Source organism: Antedon bifida, chromosome 7 (assembly GCF_963402885.1).
Source record: "Antedon bifida chromosome 7, ecAntBifi1.1, whole genome shotgun sequence".
Taxonomy (NCBI): domain Eukaryota; kingdom Metazoa; phylum Echinodermata; class Crinoidea; order Comatulida; family Antedonidae; genus Antedon; species Antedon bifida.
The window spans coordinates 26,535,998-26,557,519 of record NC_136232.1 but is presented as its reverse complement, the minus strand read 5'-3'; the positions used below and the strand labels follow the sequence as shown (position 1 = coordinate 26,557,519).

Here is a 21,522-nt window from a genome sequence, read left to right as displayed (position 1 = left end):
AAATAACCTATTCAAAGTTTATTAATACATCTTTAATTCCAATAAATAAAAAATATTCCAATTGCATTGAAAAATAATTAATGAACTTAAGGAAACATCTAATTCTAGAATTAAATATAGCTACGTAATTGGTGACTATCTGTTATAAAACTAAAATAGCAAAATGTAGTGGAGCTGTAGCTTGGTGGTTAATGTGCTTGCCTTCCAATCCCAAGGTCCTGAGTTCAATCCTGACCTAGTGCCAGGGTTGTAACTCACAACTCTTTTAACTCCACTCCCTAAGCCTCAAATGAGACTTAGTTTATAAGCACGATAAAGTATTAAATAGTTTATCCATCCTGTAATTGCCGAGTTACTCGCTGTTGGATGCATATGAAATTTAAAAAAAAGTTCAAAGTATGTATGTTTGATGCCCTTTCAACTAATGTTATTCCTAAATAATTTTAATGTGAAGTGATTCAAACAAATAAGTTATTTGTAAACGGATTAAATAACCTTCATGTTTATTTTCTTTTAATTATTATCAAATGTTTTATATTTGTTTTTTGAGTAGCTTGTTTGTTTGCTCTGACCTTTCACATTTCAAAAGCAATTTATCGGTAATGATCAAAGCGAGAGTTTTGAAACAGGTGAACGGAAACAAACAAGTAGTTTTGAAAGGCATGTTGGTTTCAGGTGTATAAATATTATTTTAATGGTAGCATGATGATCAGTGGTGGCGCTACCACTAATTTTTATTTTATTTATTTATTCTTTCTTTTGACTGGATATGCATTTTCATTAACGTAGTATTGCTTTTCAAAATGGTCCAGTTACAAGGTTTAAAAATAAAGAAAAGTTATAACATATATACAGAAAATAAAATCATACATAGGCCTAATTTAAAAGATATATACCAGAACAGTTAAAAACAAAACATATCTCATAATGCAACGCGCTTGTATGCATAATCATAAAACTTCCTCGCGATCTCTGTGTGAAAACACCTTCTCAACCGTGACGAGTTGTAAACAATCCTAATTAGCATCATGCATAATGCATACCCGTGGTTTGAAATCTTTGTTTACTTTCGCTCGAGACGATTTTCCAGACGAAATGTAATCAAATTAATTTACCTATTAATTACGTAAACTTGTCGTTTTTGGCTCGAATTTTCGACTTAAAGTGAATAACTTTAATATTACTTTGATATTACCCAATTTAAATTTAGAATATTTTGACCTTCATTTTTTGTGTTTCAAGGGACAACACATCTTTAACAATTTATACTTGGTTTAAATGTAACTATAATAATATTGTTAATGGGCATGCTCACTGCAAGTCTGGATCAATGTTTCTATTGCCCCTACATCAACTAGTTACCTGTACAGTATATTTATGATAAATGATAAGATTATTATCTGTTTTTTTTTTTCAATATAGTCATTTTCTTTTTTGATATTATGTTGTTTGGTTTTTTATGGTGTACTGCTTCTAAAAATAAAAAGGATGAAATGAAATTTGGAAGAACAAAATATTTACCTGGTGTTTGATTCACTGATCTGAGAACCTCAAAGAGCAGCTCTAAAGTTTGCGGCTGATAATGTCTTGGACAAGTTGTCACAGAGCCAGTTAAACCTTCCAGAAGAAGGAACCAGACACGAATGATCCCGCTTTCATCATCGATGTCCTCGATACAGACTGGTTTGAGAAGTTCCATTTCTTCTGGTGAATACACGATCTTAGAATCAAGAACAACAAACGTCTCGCTGGATCCAAGCTCCTGGATCGGAGACTCCGAGGGCGGGCTTAATCCCTTAGTACTCATTTTAATGGACTGTGAGCCTCGGAATGACGGTGCCGTTGGCATGTTGTAGATAGAACTAAGGATCTTATGGCATCTGTGAAGATAGTCTAATGCTGGTAGGCATAGATCAACGGCCTGAAGAGTCGTGCCGACACTGTAAGCGCAATTTGTATCTGGTTCAACTGTAAAAGATTGTATACAATATTAAATTTAATTATTTCATAAAAAAAAAAAGTTTATTCAACTATTTAAAATATATATTGTTCACAATTTTATCATAATGTAGTGCAAAATATAAAAAAATATATATATATGCCATTAGTATTCACAAATTATATGTAAATAAAAAAAAACATTGAGCAGAAAATGAATGTGTTAATTTCACTTCACTTCAAATATAAAAAAAAGGCATACTTCAACAATCACTATCTGTAATTTTAGAATTGATCAATATTGTATCATAAAATTGCAGAGCGAACAAACTGTAAACATTAAATGATAAAAAATGTACAATATTAATTACATAATTATCGTCAGCATGAACATGTTGACACAGGCTAGATTGCGCAATGGGAATTCAAAACCCCATGATGATTACAACCTGTTAAGCTCTGTCTACACTATCAAACTTTATGTGACAAAAAATGTGATATGCCCATATATGAACATGATGATGTAATATGTCACTACCATTTGTGGGCATATCACTACCATATTTGGGCATATCACACTTTTTTGTCACATAAAGTTTGATAGTGTAGACTGAGCTTTAGTTAGCCATTTATAATGTGCATTGACTTTTCCAGAGTGTGTAACTTTTTTACTACAGTATGTTACTTTTCTAGAATATGTTGTTAAAGCAATATAAATGTTACACAGGTTATGTATTGTTATTGAAACTGCTATTATATATGTTTAAGTAAGCCGGAGCTTAAGGTGTGGATTACACTGTTAAGCGCGCTAAACTAAATGACAATATTTCACTCATTTTAGTGCTTGCATACTGTCACAAATTGGCAACTAAAATCCAAAACTTTGTGTAATGAATAGTAAATTGTATTAACACAACACAATAATGAAAGTCAAAAGTTCATTTCAAACAGACAACACAAACAAAAATGAGTTTTTTGTTAACATTGTTGAAGAATTGGATTAGATTTCAGGATTTTAAGGAGATTTATCTTCGTTAACTTGTTTTGTTCAAATCAAATTTAGACTATAGTAAAACATTAGTATAACATGTTGTTCAAGAAATTGAAAATTCAAAAAATTTTGTTTTTTCCATTTCTATCTTATGGCAGTCTTATTTAGTTATTTTTATTCTGCTGCATTTATGTTGCCCACTCATCCATATGCAATAGGTAGAAGTGACTAAGAAATGGATAACATATTTAAACTTTTAGCTAGCTGTGTAATTAGTAAAATAACTCAATTCACAAACCCTTTATAAATTACAAAAACGTTAAGCATAAAGTAACCATCAGCGCAAGCTCAGAAGTATGAATGTGTCTGACTGGTGATCTGGGGTCATGGGTTCGACCCACCTCCCCACGACACCCCCCACCCCCAAGAATTAATTATGAATGAATAAATTTTGTCACAAAATGTTCTCAATGCAATGAGTACACTTAAAGTCAGGGTATGGCTAACCATCTGATTAAACTGATGCAAAGCTACTTTGCAGTAGTTAAACAATTATACAGCATACTTATTAGTAAACCATCAAATTACCAATTAAGTGTAGACTTAAGTACCCATCACCTTGCAGACACACTTTATGTTACCTGAATTCACTAAAACAAACTCATCTAAAATAGGCTCAGGTTTGACAACAAAATACATTATATTTCCTAAAGTGTATTTGGAAAGGTGTAGAAACAAACATTAAAATAATATGCATGCAAATAAAAGAAGAACACAAAACATGAAAGTACATAAATTACTATATAGTTCATGCTTTAAAGATATATTGTCCCCCTGAATAATTTTTAAAATGATTGTTGTTGAATATCCCATTTTAATGTCACATAATAATTATTAACTAATTAATAATCGATGAAATTACATTACAATATGATTGCATTCATGATTTCTTAATTAAATTTTTTTTTAAACAGGCCTTCATGAAATTGAGACAACTACTAACTCAACTAAAAATTATGGTATAAATATGTTTTTGACTTTTGACATACCTGGGCCTTTGACAAACTTCAAAAGACATAATATACAGTCAATAGCAGCGTTTGAGAACACAGCAACATTCTCCGTGTTCAAGAAAGCCTCAAAAACGTCAAACACAGGAGCTGTTGGGTGTTCTGTCCTTTCGCTTGAGTCACCATAACCGGTATCGTCCATGTTTTCAAATTTCTGTCGATGAACACGAACGGCACGCAACGTTCCAAATAGAGGACGCCATCCTGATTTGATATTCGTGTATGATTCTTCTACTATTTCACATATCGATGTTACAACCTGTAGAAAGTAGATATGTAATGTAATTTGTACAGATTTGTTCAGATATTGTTACAATTTTGGCGTTTTTTTTTTTTCGTGCGTGATTTTTATTTTTATATCTGTAGTCTACCATGTTTTATATTCCTTGATAGAAATTTTTTTTTTTTTTTTAGAATTTTTCCTTGGTGTAAATGAGAAGCATCCATTTTGTAATTTTTATCTATTATGTAAAGCACCTTTGAACATGATTCTTCCACGAAAAGGGCGCTACATAAATATGGTATTTATTATCATTAATAACCTATGTAGGATCAATTTAGGTCATGTGTGCAAGCAGGGAAGTTGGAATATTCTCCAGGCGACAATAATAGACGCATGTCCTAGATCGCCTCGAGAGGAAAGCTCCTAACAATCATACCTGGTCCTGAACATCTTCATCGCAAAGTTCAAGACGCAAAAGGCTCTCAAACGGTTTGAACAACGACTCGTTGAAGTTAAAATGATGCAATTCAGATTTGTCAGTCAATAGTTCTGTAAGTACGTCATGGATAGATGCAATAGCTTTCTTGGAAACATGACGATCCTTATGACAAGCCACCTGAAACACAATAAACATTAAATCAGAAATATTGACAAATTAAACAAATATTTAGAATTCTCAGACACATTCACAGAAATGTAATGTATTCCTCAATGCCTATGAAATATGATGATTTTGATAGAAGTGCTATAGGCACTGATAATGGTGTAAATGATAAAAATGCTGATATTTGGACAATGATTTAGATTAAGCTCTGTCAAACTTTACGTGACAAGAAAATGTGATTTGCCCAAATATGGACACAATGATGTCATATTTTGGCACATCACACTTTTTTTGTCAAACTAGTTTGATAGTGTAGACAGAGCTTTTAAGTATGAAGACATTAAAAGTAATGATATTAATTCATAAATCTATGAATCTTTTTGTAAGGTCTTTGTCATGCTGTATGTAAACATTATTATTACAAAAATAAAAGGTAATTTAATGATAAACATTTGTATTGTGCCAATTCCGAAAAAAAAATTATTAAAGGCACATATCCTGAATTTTGCTGAACAAATAAGTTTATTAAAAATTTAATAATAACTACCTCTACAAAATGTGGCGCTACTATATTCCAAGCCTGCATGATATGCAGCAATGGCCGACTTCTACTCCTGCTGCAGCGTAGCATAACATCAGCCATCTTGAATAGATGTAGCGACGTACTAGAATAACACGTAGTCTGTAGTGACTTGCTCGGCGACGTTGGACTTATGATTGAAAACTCGTCATCTCTGGCTACGCTGCTGAACAACTGCAGCTGTGACGTAGCTCGTAGTTCTCTCAAAAATCCAAGTAAAGCCTTTAGGTTCAGGTTTCCGGCTGCTTCTTCAAAAAGTCTACAAACAGAAAGATCGAAAATAATAAATAGGTGGTTTTTTTAAAGTTTCTTTTCAACAATAATTAGTACTATAATATTCTTGATTCTTCTTTTTTTTTTGCCTCCAATAGTTTAAATTTTATATTGTATCCAACAGCAAGTAGACAACAAGACAACTGGCACTACAACCTGAAACATTGACTATAAATTGAGTCAACTAAAAGTATTAATATAAGTTGCACATAATAGACATTATAGCAATAAAGGACATCACATGAATATCCTAAATTCATGATTCAAAATGACATCTCAAATCAAAAATTAATATAAAAGTGATAGCATGGTATAAACGTAGATCTCGAGCACACCAGCAGTGAAGTCAACTGATACTAAATATCCGTCAATGACAGCCATGTGTCTTGAGAAGAAGACAGCTATAAGAACAGTAACATGTATGAGCCCTAAACTTAAAAAAGGTTCTGCACACTAAATGAAGATAATGATACTGATGCATGATGATGATGATAACGATGATGATAATGATGATGATGATGATGATGATGATGATGATGATGATGCTAATGATGATAATAATGAAGATAATGCACAATAATGATGATAACGACAAGTCTCACCTGTCCACATCTGAAGACAGTGCGTACACAGCCTTAGCAGCGTTAGCGACACTTAGTATTCCTCCTCTTGCAGAGTTCATCTCAAAACCAGACTCTTGACTGTTCTGTTGGATGATGTCTTGAACGTTGACAGTAGCTGCCATCGGAGCAGGAACCGACATCTGGGAGTACGGTGTCATCAGATCATCGTCATCATAGGTGTCGTGATGATCTTGGTGGTCTGGCATCTTGGGTAAACTCAATGAGGGTTGGTGACCACTATTACGGCTGAAGTGAGAATGCTCTAACTGTGCTACGTAAGCACAACATCTAATACAAAAAAAAAAAAAATTATTAAAGTTATATCATTTAATAAAAAAAATTGATTGCTGATGTTTTATTGTGAATTACAAACTTAATCAGTTTTTCATTTTTTAGAAAAATTGTTAATACCTAAACACATGTACATACCTAATCACATGTACATACCTAAACACATGTACATACCTAAACACATGTACATACCTAATCACATGTACATACCTAAACACATGTACATACCTAAACACATGTACATACCTAAACACATGTTTCCAACAGGGGGCAGCATGGCTTCCCATCTCCAATCCCATTGACAACAGAGCATCCATGTTCATAACATGAGCTGCATGTAACCTAACACCACCTTTGCTTGCGCTCTTACGTGACCCCTTCTTGCCTTGCTCTCCCATTGGTTGAGAGACTTCCTCACTGACGCATGAGGCATTGGCAAGATGGGCGAATACTGCGGCACATCGATCTTGGAGTCCTAGAAAAACAAAAAAATTGAGAATTATTTATTTATTTATTCTTTATACTGGGTAGCCTTTTCAGTCTAAGACTGTTCTCCCAGAGGGCCCAGTGTATATATATGATGAGTTGTGACAGTGGCTGTGTGTATACTAGTACACCAGGGTAACCCCCTACTCGTCTCGAAGGTTGTACTAGCAATTAAGTTTTCACTCTGTATGAATTATAGTTACTGGATACATTTAAAAATGGCTGTCTTTCCTTCTGAAAACATTAATTAATTTATTTATTTATTCGCGTACACTGTGTTAGTAATAATATAAATAAGCAGTTAAAGATGCTAATAATAACTTGGAACATTTTAATGCACTACAGGCTGTTTTATGAGGAGTACATCAATACTCAGGTGCTTGGTTCTGAATGTTAATAATAGTATAACAAGCTGATATATTTAAAATAATAATAATATTAATAATATTTATTCGGTCACCAATGAAAACAGGAGTGAGAATAGGCTAAAGCCCAAACAGATTCTGCACTCACTCCTTACAAATAAACCTGTGAATGTATTTGTTAATAACAAGAATAGGTGAAATATGTCTGTACCTAAAAGACAACTGAGTCCAGCTGCTTTACGAAGAGCATCCAAACTCATACAGATTGAATCCCGATCACGCGAGTTCTGTTCTTTAGCGCCATCTGTACCGAGTAGAAACGCTATGCTGCCGATGCCTTTAATGCCACGCATTGAGAGAGGAGCGGCGAGAACTGTCAAGATCTGGTCCCACATTGTCACAAGAACGCCACGGGTAAACTTCATACCTACAAGAAAGGTGAGTGATTTGTGCATATTCATTCATTCATCTTTTTCGTAATACCATAATTACATAATATATCCATAGCAAAAGAAAAAAAAATCTTAATCTAAGAACTCATAGTACAAAAACAAAAAAATTTAAATATAAAGTCAATGCAACAAGGCATTCCATTATTATGTGCATTCTTGACACATTAAGAACGTGGTGATTAATGGCCATGATCAAAGAAATACTACTTGTGTTCACACGATTTTTAAAACTAAAAACACATTTTCTAATGAATTCATCAAAGGATGAAATTTATCATACTATGATGTTTTTTTTTATTAACCATAACATTTATTTTAATACCAGACAAAAATCATGGTATTATTTATAAATTACTACTGTACCATCACAGACACCCCACATTATCAACCTACAAACAAATACTAAATCACACCCAGTCCACTTATTCTGACTCACCTGCTTCCGAGGCTTGATCGGTGCCATTCGACACAATCTGTAACACAACTTTACTTGGTGATGTTGCATCATGCATCATTTGACCACCAATTTCACGGCTCACTAATCCATCTATTTCTGTAAGATGAAAACATGAATGTTGATGAAGACATTATTAACTAAGGCATGAGGTATAAATTAAATATAATTTGTTATTAATCATGAAAAAGACCTTTTCAACCTCCCGAACAATTGATTTCTTTACATTTTATTTGATATCAAAATCACAGCCCTAATTACATGACAATACTAATACAAGTATAATTACAACATTTTAAATCAGGCATAACACAGAGAAATTGAAGAGAGAAATTAAATTGAATTTTGTACCAGCTAGGTCATGCAACTTGCTTATACTCGCATGCAACTTGTTTCCACCCTTCAAGCTATCAAATAATATGTCTATCTAAACTGTAAGGCAAGAGAACCTTGCTTAAGTAACGCAAGAGAAGATTGTAAGTTTAAGCTTACCTGTGAGCAGTGTGATAAGAGCCTTATTACATTGCACTGATTCTGGCTTGTACCCTGCTAGGCCCAGCACATTCTTCTGCAGCAGTTGGTTGTACAGTTCTCCTAGCCACGTTGATGACAGGTAGATCAATATTCCACTGTCATGAACTTTGTTTACAAATTGTTGCTAAAAAATATAACAATTGATGGATGTCAGCTTTAATGTGATGTTTAAATGCTCAAGAGCAGACGTGCTGGAAGTGAGCTCAAGCAACGCTATTTCTGTAGCTACATGGAATCTGTCATCAACTTGGATGCAACACAGGGACATTAGCGCACCAGAAGTAATTTGACCAATCGTGACGCATTACATTATGCAAACTTGCATTGACTTCAAGGGGGATCACCCAAACTGTTACTTGAGTTTGGTAAACTCGTGTTGCGAGTACGTCAGGTACCCAAGCTTTAGTTTATGTTGGTTCATGCTGATTGTGACTATAATCTGTTGTACTTTGCATTATGGGTAATGTTGTCATGCATGGCATGTAAATCAGAAGCAGTTGTAAATTGGTTCATCTATCTTACCTTAGTCATAGGTATCTGTGCCTCTTCATTCCCATAATGCCCACTTCTTAACAACTTGAGATTGAGGAGTAAGGCATAGTATGTTGCTACATATATACCATCAGCATTGATGACTGGAGTGAGGTTAAGTCTTTTGGTTGGAGAGGAATTATTACTGCCCTTCTCTTGTGTTGTCTGTTGCCGCTTCATAGTATAATCTACATGAAAATAAGGTTTTATTTTATCATTCTTGCTGCAGTAAAATTCTAATGATCATAGTAAACACTTATATCTCTCAACAGTCCATCATTATTATATGACAGTACATTTGTTATTCTCACACTTATTCTTTTATTAGTGACCTTCTGTTTTTACGACACACCACAAAACTATGCAGCTATGGAGCATAACATAAATTCATAAGCATGAATTACTTTTTTACTTTTTTTTTAGGCATATTATAGTCGCAGATCAAGAAATGAACAGTCGCTATTGTCAATAGACAGAGACAGCTGCAATTAAATTTAATCAATTAAATTCTACTCTGTTTAGTTGGAACAAATTAACAGTAAGTGAAAAACCAAAATTCTTACTTCCAACAAATTTAGAGGCGAACTCCAGCAGCATCTCATCAACATACTTGGGATCTCCCTCTGGAATGATTGACGGAAGCAACTGAATCAAAGCTTCCAAGTACTGCCTTGCACCATTCCTTTCATCTTCTTCATTTTTCTCTGCCAATCTTTCCATTTCTTGTCTTCTCTTCAGCTGCCTTTCATTAAGTTCCGTCAGCTTTGGTTCATCTTCAACATCTTCATCAACTCCATCATCATTGGTCAGAGCCGCCAATTCTTCCTCTACATCGTTTGATTTTTCTTTTTCCGTGTTTTCATCCTCAAGGTAAACGCTTTCAATAACTTCTTCTGATTCTATGACTTGACTTTCAATGACCCCATCTGGTAGGTCAGAGTTCACTTTACTTTCTTCTAGTATTACCTTTTCTACCGGTTGTTCACCATCATCCTCACCATCTTTCTCTTCTGGATTGTCTTCAGATGGGTGACTGTCTTTATCTTCCTCTTTTTGTTCATCACCTTCAACAACCAGCCATGTGTCACTAGGTTTGCCTGGCTTATCAATCTTCTGTCCTGCCATCTCGACACACATGTAGTCATTACTGGTCGGTTCATCCTCTTTGATCACCTCAATCTTTCGGACAACCTCAACAACCTTTGGAGTTGGTTCCGTAGATGGCGCTCTTTCAATGACTATCTCCTTCATCTTGTTGATCTCTTCAACTTGATACTTTGATAAATGCTTTCCTTGAGTGATTTCTTCAAGTGATGTGAGGAATCCTAGAACGCAGACAACCCCAGAATGACACACAGCACTGTCTTTGCAATTACTGGAGTCAGCAATTCCATCTAGTAACCTGTGAAAAAGGGCAACATTACATACAGATGATAAATATATTTTAAATATGATATCAAATATAAACTTTTATTAATTATTGACCACCCAGAAACAAAATTATATTCTTCAACATTGAAATTATCTAATTCCTTCATAGTATTGAAATAAAGAAATACTAGAATATCTAGGGAAGAATGACCCATTTAAATAGAATGAAATGATGTGATACCAATAGTTATCAGCCATAAAAAGTTCATAAAGTATTTACAATTTTAGTAAATCTAAATCTGGATTTCGTTCTCTGGTTCCATCATTCAGACTGGACTTGCTTCCTTTGACGTCATGCAGAGGAGGACCTGCCATGTCAAGTACCCTTTGAGGATTCGACAGCATCTGAAAAACAAATTATTTCATTATTTCATGGTCATATTGAAGTCAATCCATTATTTTATTCCCTAAGCATATAATAATTTATGAATACAGATTATTAATGTTTTATGCTTACTGAGCTTTAATGGGAAATAAAAGTTAAAATCAGATTACAAGAAAAATTGTTTTTTTTGTGAAATGTGTTCTTTAGACCTAACAAAATACAACTATCAATATTAGGACATTTTGCCTAACTTGCATAGTTTAAAATAATGGCCACCCTCATCTTATAAACAACTGGAACTCAAGATTTGGAAGTTAAATCCTACCTCTTTAATAACCTTAATGGCTTCATTCCTCTGTAGTGGCGGTGGATACAACAAGATCCTATGGAACAATGACCCTAATACTGGTCTTAAAGACTCCACTGTGCCAACCAATCTCACCAGCTCAGCAGCGATGCTGTAGATCACACGACTGGAGGAAGTTACTGATGTACACGTCGTTGAGTAGCTAGAACCACGTCCTTGATCTGGGACGGAAGTGGCATCTGTCTCTTGTGACAATGACACTAGATCTTTGTCATCTTTTGGTATACCAAGTATGGCAATTAGTGTTGGACATAGCTTTTGCCTGCAAGAGAGGTACACAAATAATAAATACTGATATTGTAATCAGACCACAAGCATATTATTATTATCTGGACATATATCTCACATATACTGTATTCAGTACTATCTATGTCAGCATTAAGACAACATCTTTTTTATTTTGTTTGTCATTTACATATGTTGATGTAGACAGGTGAATGATCGCTGTTGCATGGCAGCTGTATGACATGATGGGACCCTAAGGAGAAGGTTGTTGTATGTGTCACCTCCACTGTTGCGCAATTCAGTCCAGTAAATTATTCGATTTTTTCAAGGAAAAAGAGCTGCATTCTTATAATCCACGGCATGCACAAGATTTGAATTCAGAATTTGGAAGACAACCATCTTTATTGGACACCACAGTTGAGTTTAATATAAATAATAAAAAAAAATAATAAAAAGTTCTATTAGTAAATAAATACCACATATCACTTGATTTGCAACTCACCAGACAATCTTAATAAAGTTGCTATTGTTGCCTAGCTCTTGACTGGAGTTGCTTAACATTGATAATATGGCTTCTAATAACATTGTTAATACTGGCTGCTTTTGTTGGTTGTTGTTCAGTCTAAAAAAAAAATTAAACATTACAGTTGAGATTAAAGCCTAACATTGTTTTTTATTCTTAGTCTATTGTACAATTTTTGATGTTTTTTATATAATATTTTTTCCCTGTGTTGGGCTAAATAAATATGAAATAAATAATAAAGGCCTTTATGGCACAACCTTGTGGAGTACCAGGCAATATAGTATAATACTTACTTTTGATTGTCAGATATTTTCTCGCAAAGAAATTCAAGTACTTTGTTCATATCCTGACAAAGAGAAGCTGTTGGACCTAGATCATCATCTGAAAATGATAAAATATTAAAATAAATAAATATACTAAATAAAATACGACAAATTGATATGTATCTAAACATGCATTTCACCTGTCTCACAAGTTGATTTTTAATATTCTGATAACATAAAAAATTATTCTTGATTAGGCTGATAATTTTGCAACAAAAAAATAAAAAACTATACACACACTGAATTAACATTACAGAGGTGGAAGTTATAATAAACAACATGCTATTTGTGATAATACTACAAAACATATTACATCACATACATGCCAAAATAAACTACATTGAGCACATTACAACTGTGGCCTTACCCAGGTATAAGTTAGCTTCATGGACCAATTATCGCTAATTCTGGTGGGTAGATCACCATCTTACCCAGGTAGGTCACCATCTTACCTGGGTAAGTCAGCATCCTATCCTGGTAAGAGAGACTTACCCGGGTAGGTCACCATCTTACCTGGGTAGGTCACCATCTTACCTAGGTAAGTCACTATCTTACCGGGGTAAGTCAGCATCTTACTTAGGTAAGTCAGCATCTTACCCGAGTAAGTCACCATCTTACCCGAGTAAGTCAGCATCTTACACAGGTAAATTATTAAGCCTGAACATGCCCTATGTTGACAAACTTTATGCAATATTACTACAATGTTAAATACACATGCTACAAAGACACACACACACAAAATTAAGTTAACATAAATTTATTTTAAAATGTGTTGTTTGTACTTACATTATTGGAAGCAGAGGTTTGCGTGAAGGGGTGCAATTTGGGTTTTCGAAGGAAACAGATTAATAAAGTATGAAAAAGAAAAGAATCCAGTTGATTGGGGAAAAACATTGCAACAAATAAAAACATATAAATTTGCCTACAACTTATACTACATAAACATATTCATATACACACACTAAAACAACATAAATTGATAGACGATATAATGCCAAATGTTTAGATAATCAACAGTATATACCTTTTTGAGGATTTATATTATATTTATATACTGTAGATATTTTTTGTGAAAGCCATTAAATTATTTCATAATATGAATATTACTATTGTGAAAATTATTGGTGGGAATTATTATTACCATTTATTTATTGTTATTGTTTTTCAATTTTCAATTAAATGATTTAGAATTACAAAATTTCTTTCTTTCTTTATAGCAAATATTAGAAAAAAAAAATTGTGATAAACATTTTGGAATGTGCAGTGTCAAATTGCAACCAAAAAAAACCTTAGTAAAGCCAAAAAAAAGTTGTTAAAAGTCAAAGAGGTAATATAGTTTCTTTTTGCTTGTTTTTTAAATGTATTCTAAACATTATTTATAGAATTAAAATAATTTTTACCTTTACTACTGAACTCAGCCATCACATCTGCAATATCTTCCTTCTGTAAAGACAAGTTATTAATGTGTAAAAAATGTTGTAATGTGTACAGTATGTGTTTTTTATATCCCTCCCCCGCTCACCCCAGCCTTGGTTTAAATAATGCTCATATTGATAAATAGGGTAGCATAATACTTTCCCTCCTCACTGAAGATGATACAGTTGTACTGTACCAAAAAAATGAATCTGAAATAAATATTACTGATAGTATACATTGTCTTTATACAGCAAGATGCATTGCTTTATTTTGTTTTTATATATTTAGGCAAATTACCAAGGATAACCATAAGCAAATTCATTCACTATTCTTTTTAAAGGTGGAAATACCGTTCCCAAGACAAACAATATACACAAGATGCTCTACATAAACAAAGTCTTATTACAAGTCTTTGGGAGTGGAGTTGGAAATTGTCATCATTATAAATAATCCTGACTTATGACAGGACTTGAACCCAAGACCCTTCGATTGGTAGCCAAGCATCATAACCACCAAACCACAACTCCACTCCGTAATAATTATAGCAGTTGATATAATTATAGCAATTGATACAATCATATATTTATATATTTATGCATGTATTTCTCCTTTGAAACAAAATACCATGAATAACTGTTTTGAAATGTCATTCATGAATCATTAACGGTATGAATCTATTAGATCAGTACTGTACCAATAACATAAATAATTAACAAGTAGATTTTATCTAAGTGATGTGACTGTCTAGCCAGGTACAAGTAGTTATTGATTCTGTCACAGTTCTTTACACATATTCTATTAATGTTCCATAGAGAGGTAAAGAGAGGAATAATTATCATTGAGGGTAACAGAGGAAAACCTATTCCCTTAACTTGTCTTTCATATAGAATATTATTATTAAGCTCTGTCTACACTATCAAACTAGTTTGACAAAAATGTGATGTGCCCATATATGGACATGATGATGTCATATCGCTACCATATTTAAACATAAGCATCACTACAATATTTGGGCACATCACACTTTTTTGTCAAACTAGTTTGATAGTGTAGACAGAGCTTAAAATCCTGATGAAACTGAACTGTGTTCTGATCTGTGTACTGTAGGTGGCCATAATGCTATCTTTAAAAAGTTAAAAAAAACAGTTGCAATTTATTTGAGTCATTTGATCATCCACCATTCAATACACACTTGATACCTTTATTGTCACTTTTTGAAGAAAAAAAACTTTTTCCTGATGCTAAAACAAGTAATAACAAATGTATACAGAAGTTAAAATAAACAATAAATATTAGGTTAAAATATTTTATAGATAGATATAAAGCATAGTCTTCATTGTTTTTCTATTAAAGTATAGTTTAATTTAATATATAAAAGCACTTTCTTTTACTACAAAAAATTTGCCTAGAAAAACTATATTCTCAATGGTTCAGTTTTATTAAATCTGTCTAATATCATAGCATGTGCTTACTAATAGGAAAATGCATTTACTATAAAAACATAAAATCAGGCATCCATTTGAACTACAATGGGATTATGGGGTGTTCACTATAATTAAATGCAAAAGCGTATTACTTTAACGAGTAATATACGCAGCAGCTGTTGGCTTCACAACACTGGCTTTCAAATTCCCTTTTAACAACTGAATTCAAAACTCAGAGCTATAATTTATAATAAAAAATTGCACAAATAGTTGGTTAATTATCACTTTATGTCAAATATAATAAAGAGAGAGAGTAATGCTGCCATAATCCATGGTTTAATTACTAGACGCTTTTGTGATTTTTTTCAACAGAAATCAATACAATTTATTAATAGCTTTGTTTTGATTGTGATTGTTGAATGGAGATCCCGAGGTTTGATTTAGTAAACGTGTGAAACAATACAAACGAAATCCAATAATTTACTATACACGCTAATTTAGACTAAACTACCATGTACTGGTAGAATAGCTAGCCGAAAAAAAAATTTAGAAATCCTATTCCATGTTACTTTTACTACTAGATGACAGTTTAAACATAATCAATCTTCATAATTATTAACATAAATATATAGACTCAAATCTCTTCATGTTGATAAATATACACTGAAAAAAAAACACCTGAACTTTCCAAAATAAATTAACAACTGTATAACAACAAGACTTGTATGCAATAAGGTATTTGTATTAAAATTGTTTTAAAAATTGTATTAAAAATGTAATTGTACTTGTATGTCTTTCTATAACCTAAAAAAAACAACAAAATGTTTGTAACTTTTGTAACTTATCACTGTTTGTAAGAACATTATTTTAATGAAAATGTCATCCATGTAAAATAAGTTTATAAAAAAAAAAAAAAAATGTTTTTCCAATATTATTCTTTACTAATGTTATAATGAATACACTACCTATTTTTTTTAATAGAAAGTTTACAATTCAAAATTATGAAAGGTTTAGTTAAAAGAGGGATGTGTTTTTGTTTCTTTATTTGTATTTTGGTATGTTAAATGTATTGTAAGTTATATGTCCTCTGTACTTAGAATGGTACTACAATATGTATAATGAAAGATAAAATTAATATACAAATAAATCTAAAATCATAAAATTAAAAATGAATTATTTAGATGCTCCTAATATTAAACGTATTCTCCTCATCTTCCTTAATTATATTGAAATCTTCACCAAATTATATATTATTTATTCTATTTACTATGCTAAAGCCACGTGGATCTGAGTGCAATGAAGCGTGGAGACATATGGTACTTAGTCAAGTGTGATCCAGGTTGCATTCAACATTATATTGATTTGTATTTTACATTCACCAATTCTTGCCGTAAAGCTTTGTCTACACTATCAAACTAGTTAAACAAAATAGTGTGATGTGCCTAAATATGGTAGTGATATGACATCATCATGTCCATATATGGGCACATCACATGTTTTCGTTATATAAAGTTTGATAATGTAGACAGAGCTTTAGACATTTATTCAAACATACCATTACCACTAATGTTAGAGTATCATGTATTCTTTCAAAATTTGCACCAAAGCAATGTGACATATTTGTATGATTATAGCAATGTGAAATATTGAGTCAATATATGAATTAAAAAAAAATTATATTGTATGTATTTATCATATACTGATGAATTGAATTTTAAAAATCTATAATATAATATAAGTAAAAAATGTAGATTTGAACAAGTGCTTTTTCAAGTGGAAACTGAACACTTGCCAGTATTTAGTTATAACAACATTAAGTATACCTTTGAAATGCATGTAGAGTAATTGAACCAAGTAAAAATCAATAGTCATTGAATACAGATGAGTAGGCATTAGCTCTGTCTACACTATCAAACTAGTTTGACAAAAAGAGTGTGATGTGCCCAAATATGGTAGTGATATGACCAAATATGGTAGTGATATATATATCATGTCCATATATGGGCACATCACATTTTTTTTTGTCACATCAAAAAGTTTGATAGTGTACATGAGCTTTACAAAGATTACTAAACCATAACCTATTGTATTTGCTTATTACAAATAACATTGTCCATGAAAATAAAGTTGTTTTTACAAGAAAATATAATATATTATATTGATTGCAAAAGTTGTAATATTCGGGGGAAGGTGATAATACATGTTTTTGACAAAAGCTATATCTGACTTGTATTATGTTATAGTGCACCCTTTAATATCTTACTTACAGTAAGATAAATATGCTGCTATACACAGACATTTTTTACCTGTTACTATTACCAAACCCCTTTATTGTAGTGAACATGGATTACCCAAATCAATAGTGAAATTCAATACATACCATTTTAACTTTAGAGTTGTGACGATCTTGTAGGAACTGACAGACATGACTTAGTGTCTGGGTCAGCGTAACTTTCACAGCGGTCCTTACGCTCATTTGTGGTGTGCTTTTGAATGTGTTTGTACACAGCTGAAAAACAAGACATCAAATAGTTTTTTTACTTTATAAAGGAAAGCATATGGTCACAAGGACTTTTAAAGAAACAATATGGTTTCAAAATAAAGACATCTAATTCATCTTTTATTTATCATTAATATCAATTACAAAAGTAATATAGTAATATTTAAGTAAAGATGGCAAATGTATAATTGCAATAAAACGTTTAAAAAATTTTAAAATCTTAAATAAGTCTTATATAATGGAATGTATGCTAATCAAATATTCATTGTTTATGGTTATAACAAAAAATACACTCAGTACAAAGAATTATTTTATCAATTACAATGATATGATAGTAATATTTAAACAAAGGCAAATGTATAATTGCAGGAAAACACTGGTCACATTTTGTAAATTTTAAAACCTTAAATAAGTCTTTAATTGAATTCATGCCCCACATTATCACTCAGTAGAAAGATCATTATGATTATTGTAGGATTTTAAACATTGTCTGATAAACAATGTTCTAATGAAACAAATTCTATAAAGTTATGAGTGCTAATACAGCTACATGTAACATATCTTACTTAAATTATTTCAAAACGGCAGACATACAGCAAGGTATAGTACTTGATACAAACTGATAGTTACAAGTAAACTACAGCAAACACTGATTACAATGTAAATACAGTACTAAATACACCAGTTCTACAAATGTTTACAGGTCTACCTTAGTTACTGATAACATAATGGCATGACCTATAAGGTCAAAGGTTGATTTCAAAATATGATAACACTGTATTAATATAAATTACTTTATATCACAACCATTGTCGTCATTATTGTCTTTATAAGAAGCAAGTAAATAATACAAAACATGATTTATTTTTAGACCTCCTCGTCCTCGTCCATTAAAAAACACCAATTTATCAAGAACACTCAGATGATGAATTATTATTTCCTCAATTGTTTTCTACGATTTCAGACGTAAAAGGAAGCTAACTTATCAATTTAAATGTCAGTTGAGAGTAATGCTAGTTCTAATCTGTGACATCATCAATACTGTCTAGCAACCAACCTTCATTAGCCTAACATACAGTTGTACAAACTCGCCAACTTAACACATGTTATTACAGAGAGTTAATAAACACAAGTAACAAGTTTTTTAGACACCCAAATAATTGTATTCATTATAAAATTCTTTGCTTTTTTTTTACTCAGACAGAAATAACTCACTTGGTTGGTTGAACTCTGTCTTACATACAAAACAATTATCTGTATTCATGTAGCTTAATTATTGCCATTAGCGACTTACCTCAATTAAAGCATTGACGTACGCACTGTGCAAGGGACAGGCTTCAGATGAACTTAATGTCACAAGGAACTAAAAAACAAATAAATAAATGATTATTCTTTTGAAAATGTCACAAATATTAGAACATTAAAAACATAAGGTGCAAATACTGTAGTATTAATAAGGTATTCTAATATTTCTTTAAATTAATAATAATATTAGTAAAGTTCTCTTTACCAGAGTCTCACATCGCAACATAAAAAGAATAACTATTGTATGTCAATGAGCCCTAGGTGTCCTCTTACATCTTGCTTCTACAGTACTTGAAAATGTAACTTTTACAAATAAATCCTCTTGTATTTCAAGATACAATGAAGTATAGTAAACATCTAGACCATGAATACAATAGTGTGTTTTCCTCGGACAATGAGTTGTTATCATCAATATAGGAAAAGGTTTGGCAGGAAACACATGGTAAACCATCAGAGTAGTAGAGTGCAGTAGACAAACAAAGAAAAAATAAGAAATGTAAAGCTCTGTCTACATTAGGGAGGTTTCGCAACCTTACGAATACGATAACGAAAACGGATACGTCATACATTTGTGAAACTTTTGAGCTGATCCCCATTTCATATTCGTAAAGCGTATTCGTGTTGACGAATATCGCCAGTCATATTCGTAACTACGAAACGAGTATAGTTTTTGATCTATTTTGCACATTTTGCATTTGAATTAGGAATGATTCATGATTATAATATAATTATAGATTTATTGAAAGTAATTTACTAAAGTAATTTACTAAAATGCCAGGTCAATTTTGATAAATAGCAGTTTTTAAAGTCCTCACTCGCTTTGATGTTACGCTAGGCCTAGGCAGCCAAGCACCAAGCAACACGTACCTGCGCTTCGCTCAAATTTACCGCAGTCCTATTTTGGACGCGCCTCAATATTTCGTTGCCATGCGAAACAGATTTTTTTATGGCTTACGAAAACGAATACGTGTGCGTGACGTATCCGTTTTCGTTATCGTATTCGTAAGATTGCGAAACCTCTCTACTATCAAACTAGTTTAACAAAAAAGTGTGATGTGCCTAAATGTGGTAGTGATATACCCAAATATGGTAGTGATATGACATCATCCATATTTGGGCCCATCACATTTTTTTGTCACAGAAAGTTTGATAGTGTTGAATAAATAAAGCCCATAGAACCTGATAATAATGAATGAATACTGTACCTTCATGATATCAACCTGTGTATCCTCTGTGAGTGATGGAGAACCTGATAAAGCTCATAGAACCTGATAATAATGAATGAATACTGTACCTTCATGATATCAACCTGTGTATCCTCTGTGAGTGATGGAGAACCTGATAAAGCCCATAGAACTTGCATAAACACAGTCTGCTCCAAATCTTCATTTGTTTCATCTGATTTGAAAGTCTCTTCATCTAAAACTTTCTGTTTTACGAAATGAAATAAATAGTTTTATTTACAAAAACAATAAATAAAAAACACACAAAAATTATGTGTCACATCATTCTCGTACGGTATACTGACAAGCATTCAGTGCCCGAATGGCAGCTGGATAGAAGCTGTTACAAAACTACTTGTACGAGAGATGATGGATTGGTAATGTCTACTGCTACTTAACACATCAAATACATTATGCATGGGATGAGTAGAATCTTCCAATTTTACCTGAATTCCCTCCAAAGCCAAGGCTGCTAGTTTAGAGTTTTTCGACTCCAACGCCAACTTCAAAGGAATTAAACAAATCATTCGCAGTTTGTGTTTTTCACTTGTACCTCTCTGCGCCTCCAGCGTATCTGAAATCAGAATAAAGTGTCAATTTCATTTCATTTTTTTATCTTATTTTATTTATTATGTTTTAGGAAAATAAAAAAATAACATAAAAAGTTCTTTGTGTGGATATTCAAATAAGCCAAAAACAAGTTTGTGAATTATGTACAAAATTAAATGATATTACATTAATTATTACAATTTTTTACTTGCATGTAATACTAAACATTTTATGCTTTTTTAAATTAAATTTAAGTATTATTTATAAATAAAACTTACCACAAGCATTGTTACAGGCACTTCTTACAGGTTTATTCTTGGACGCTGATGCGATTATATGCGTAAATATATCTTCCATTTTTCATTAATTCTTATGCCACAGTTAACAATAACAATGCTAAAGAAACTGTTCAATCAATCCTTATGAATACAACAATTTACAAAAACAATCCTTCTTTTCAAGATTTAAAATTCACTTTCCTCAATAATACATATTT

General features: G+C 32.2%; 1 protein-coding gene across 2 annotated transcripts in view; it reads right to left on the bottom strand.

Annotated features, from left to right (window-relative positions):
* LOC144847406 (brefeldin A-inhibited guanine nucleotide-exchange protein 3-like) overlaps positions 1–21,414 on the bottom strand; it is a 29,691-nt gene extending 8,277 nt beyond the window's left edge. Inside the window, exons 1-21 of one of the 2 annotated variants that reach the window (XM_078703745.1) lie at positions 21,305–21,414; positions 20,924–21,051; positions 20,549–20,683; positions 19,244–19,312; positions 17,830–17,958; positions 14,010–14,052; positions 12,580–12,655; positions 12,266–12,385; positions 11,497–11,800; positions 11,067–11,191; positions 9,979–10,817; positions 9,407–9,603; positions 8,843–9,008; positions 8,333–8,449; positions 7,656–7,871; positions 6,840–7,068; positions 6,282–6,590; positions 5,374–5,665; positions 4,659–4,838; positions 3,979–4,258; positions 1,522–1,968 (exon numbers count right to left, since the gene is read on the bottom strand). In XM_078703745.1, the coding sequence (XP_078559871.1) occupies positions 1,522–1,968; positions 3,979–4,258; positions 4,659–4,838; positions 5,374–5,665; positions 6,282–6,590; positions 6,840–7,068; positions 7,656–7,871; positions 8,333–8,449; positions 8,843–9,008; positions 9,407–9,603; positions 9,979–10,817; positions 11,067–11,191; positions 11,497–11,800; positions 12,266–12,385; positions 12,580–12,655; positions 14,010–14,052; positions 17,830–17,958; positions 19,244–19,312; positions 20,549–20,683; positions 20,924–21,051; positions 21,305–21,383 (4,480 nt within the window). In that variant the 5' untranslated portion in view covers positions 21,384–21,414. Of the gene's footprint in view, positions 1–1,521; positions 1,969–3,978; positions 4,259–4,658; positions 4,839–5,373; positions 5,666–6,281; positions 6,591–6,839; positions 7,069–7,655; positions 7,872–8,332; positions 8,450–8,842; positions 9,009–9,406; positions 9,604–9,978; positions 10,818–11,066; positions 11,192–11,496; positions 11,801–12,265; positions 12,386–12,579; positions 12,656–14,009; positions 14,053–17,829; positions 17,959–19,243; positions 19,313–20,459; positions 20,526–20,548; positions 20,684–20,923; positions 21,052–21,304 lie in introns of those variants that run through there. The other variant, XM_078703746.1, reaches the window with a different exon arrangement.
* Positions 21,415–21,522: the final 108 nt, after the last annotated feature.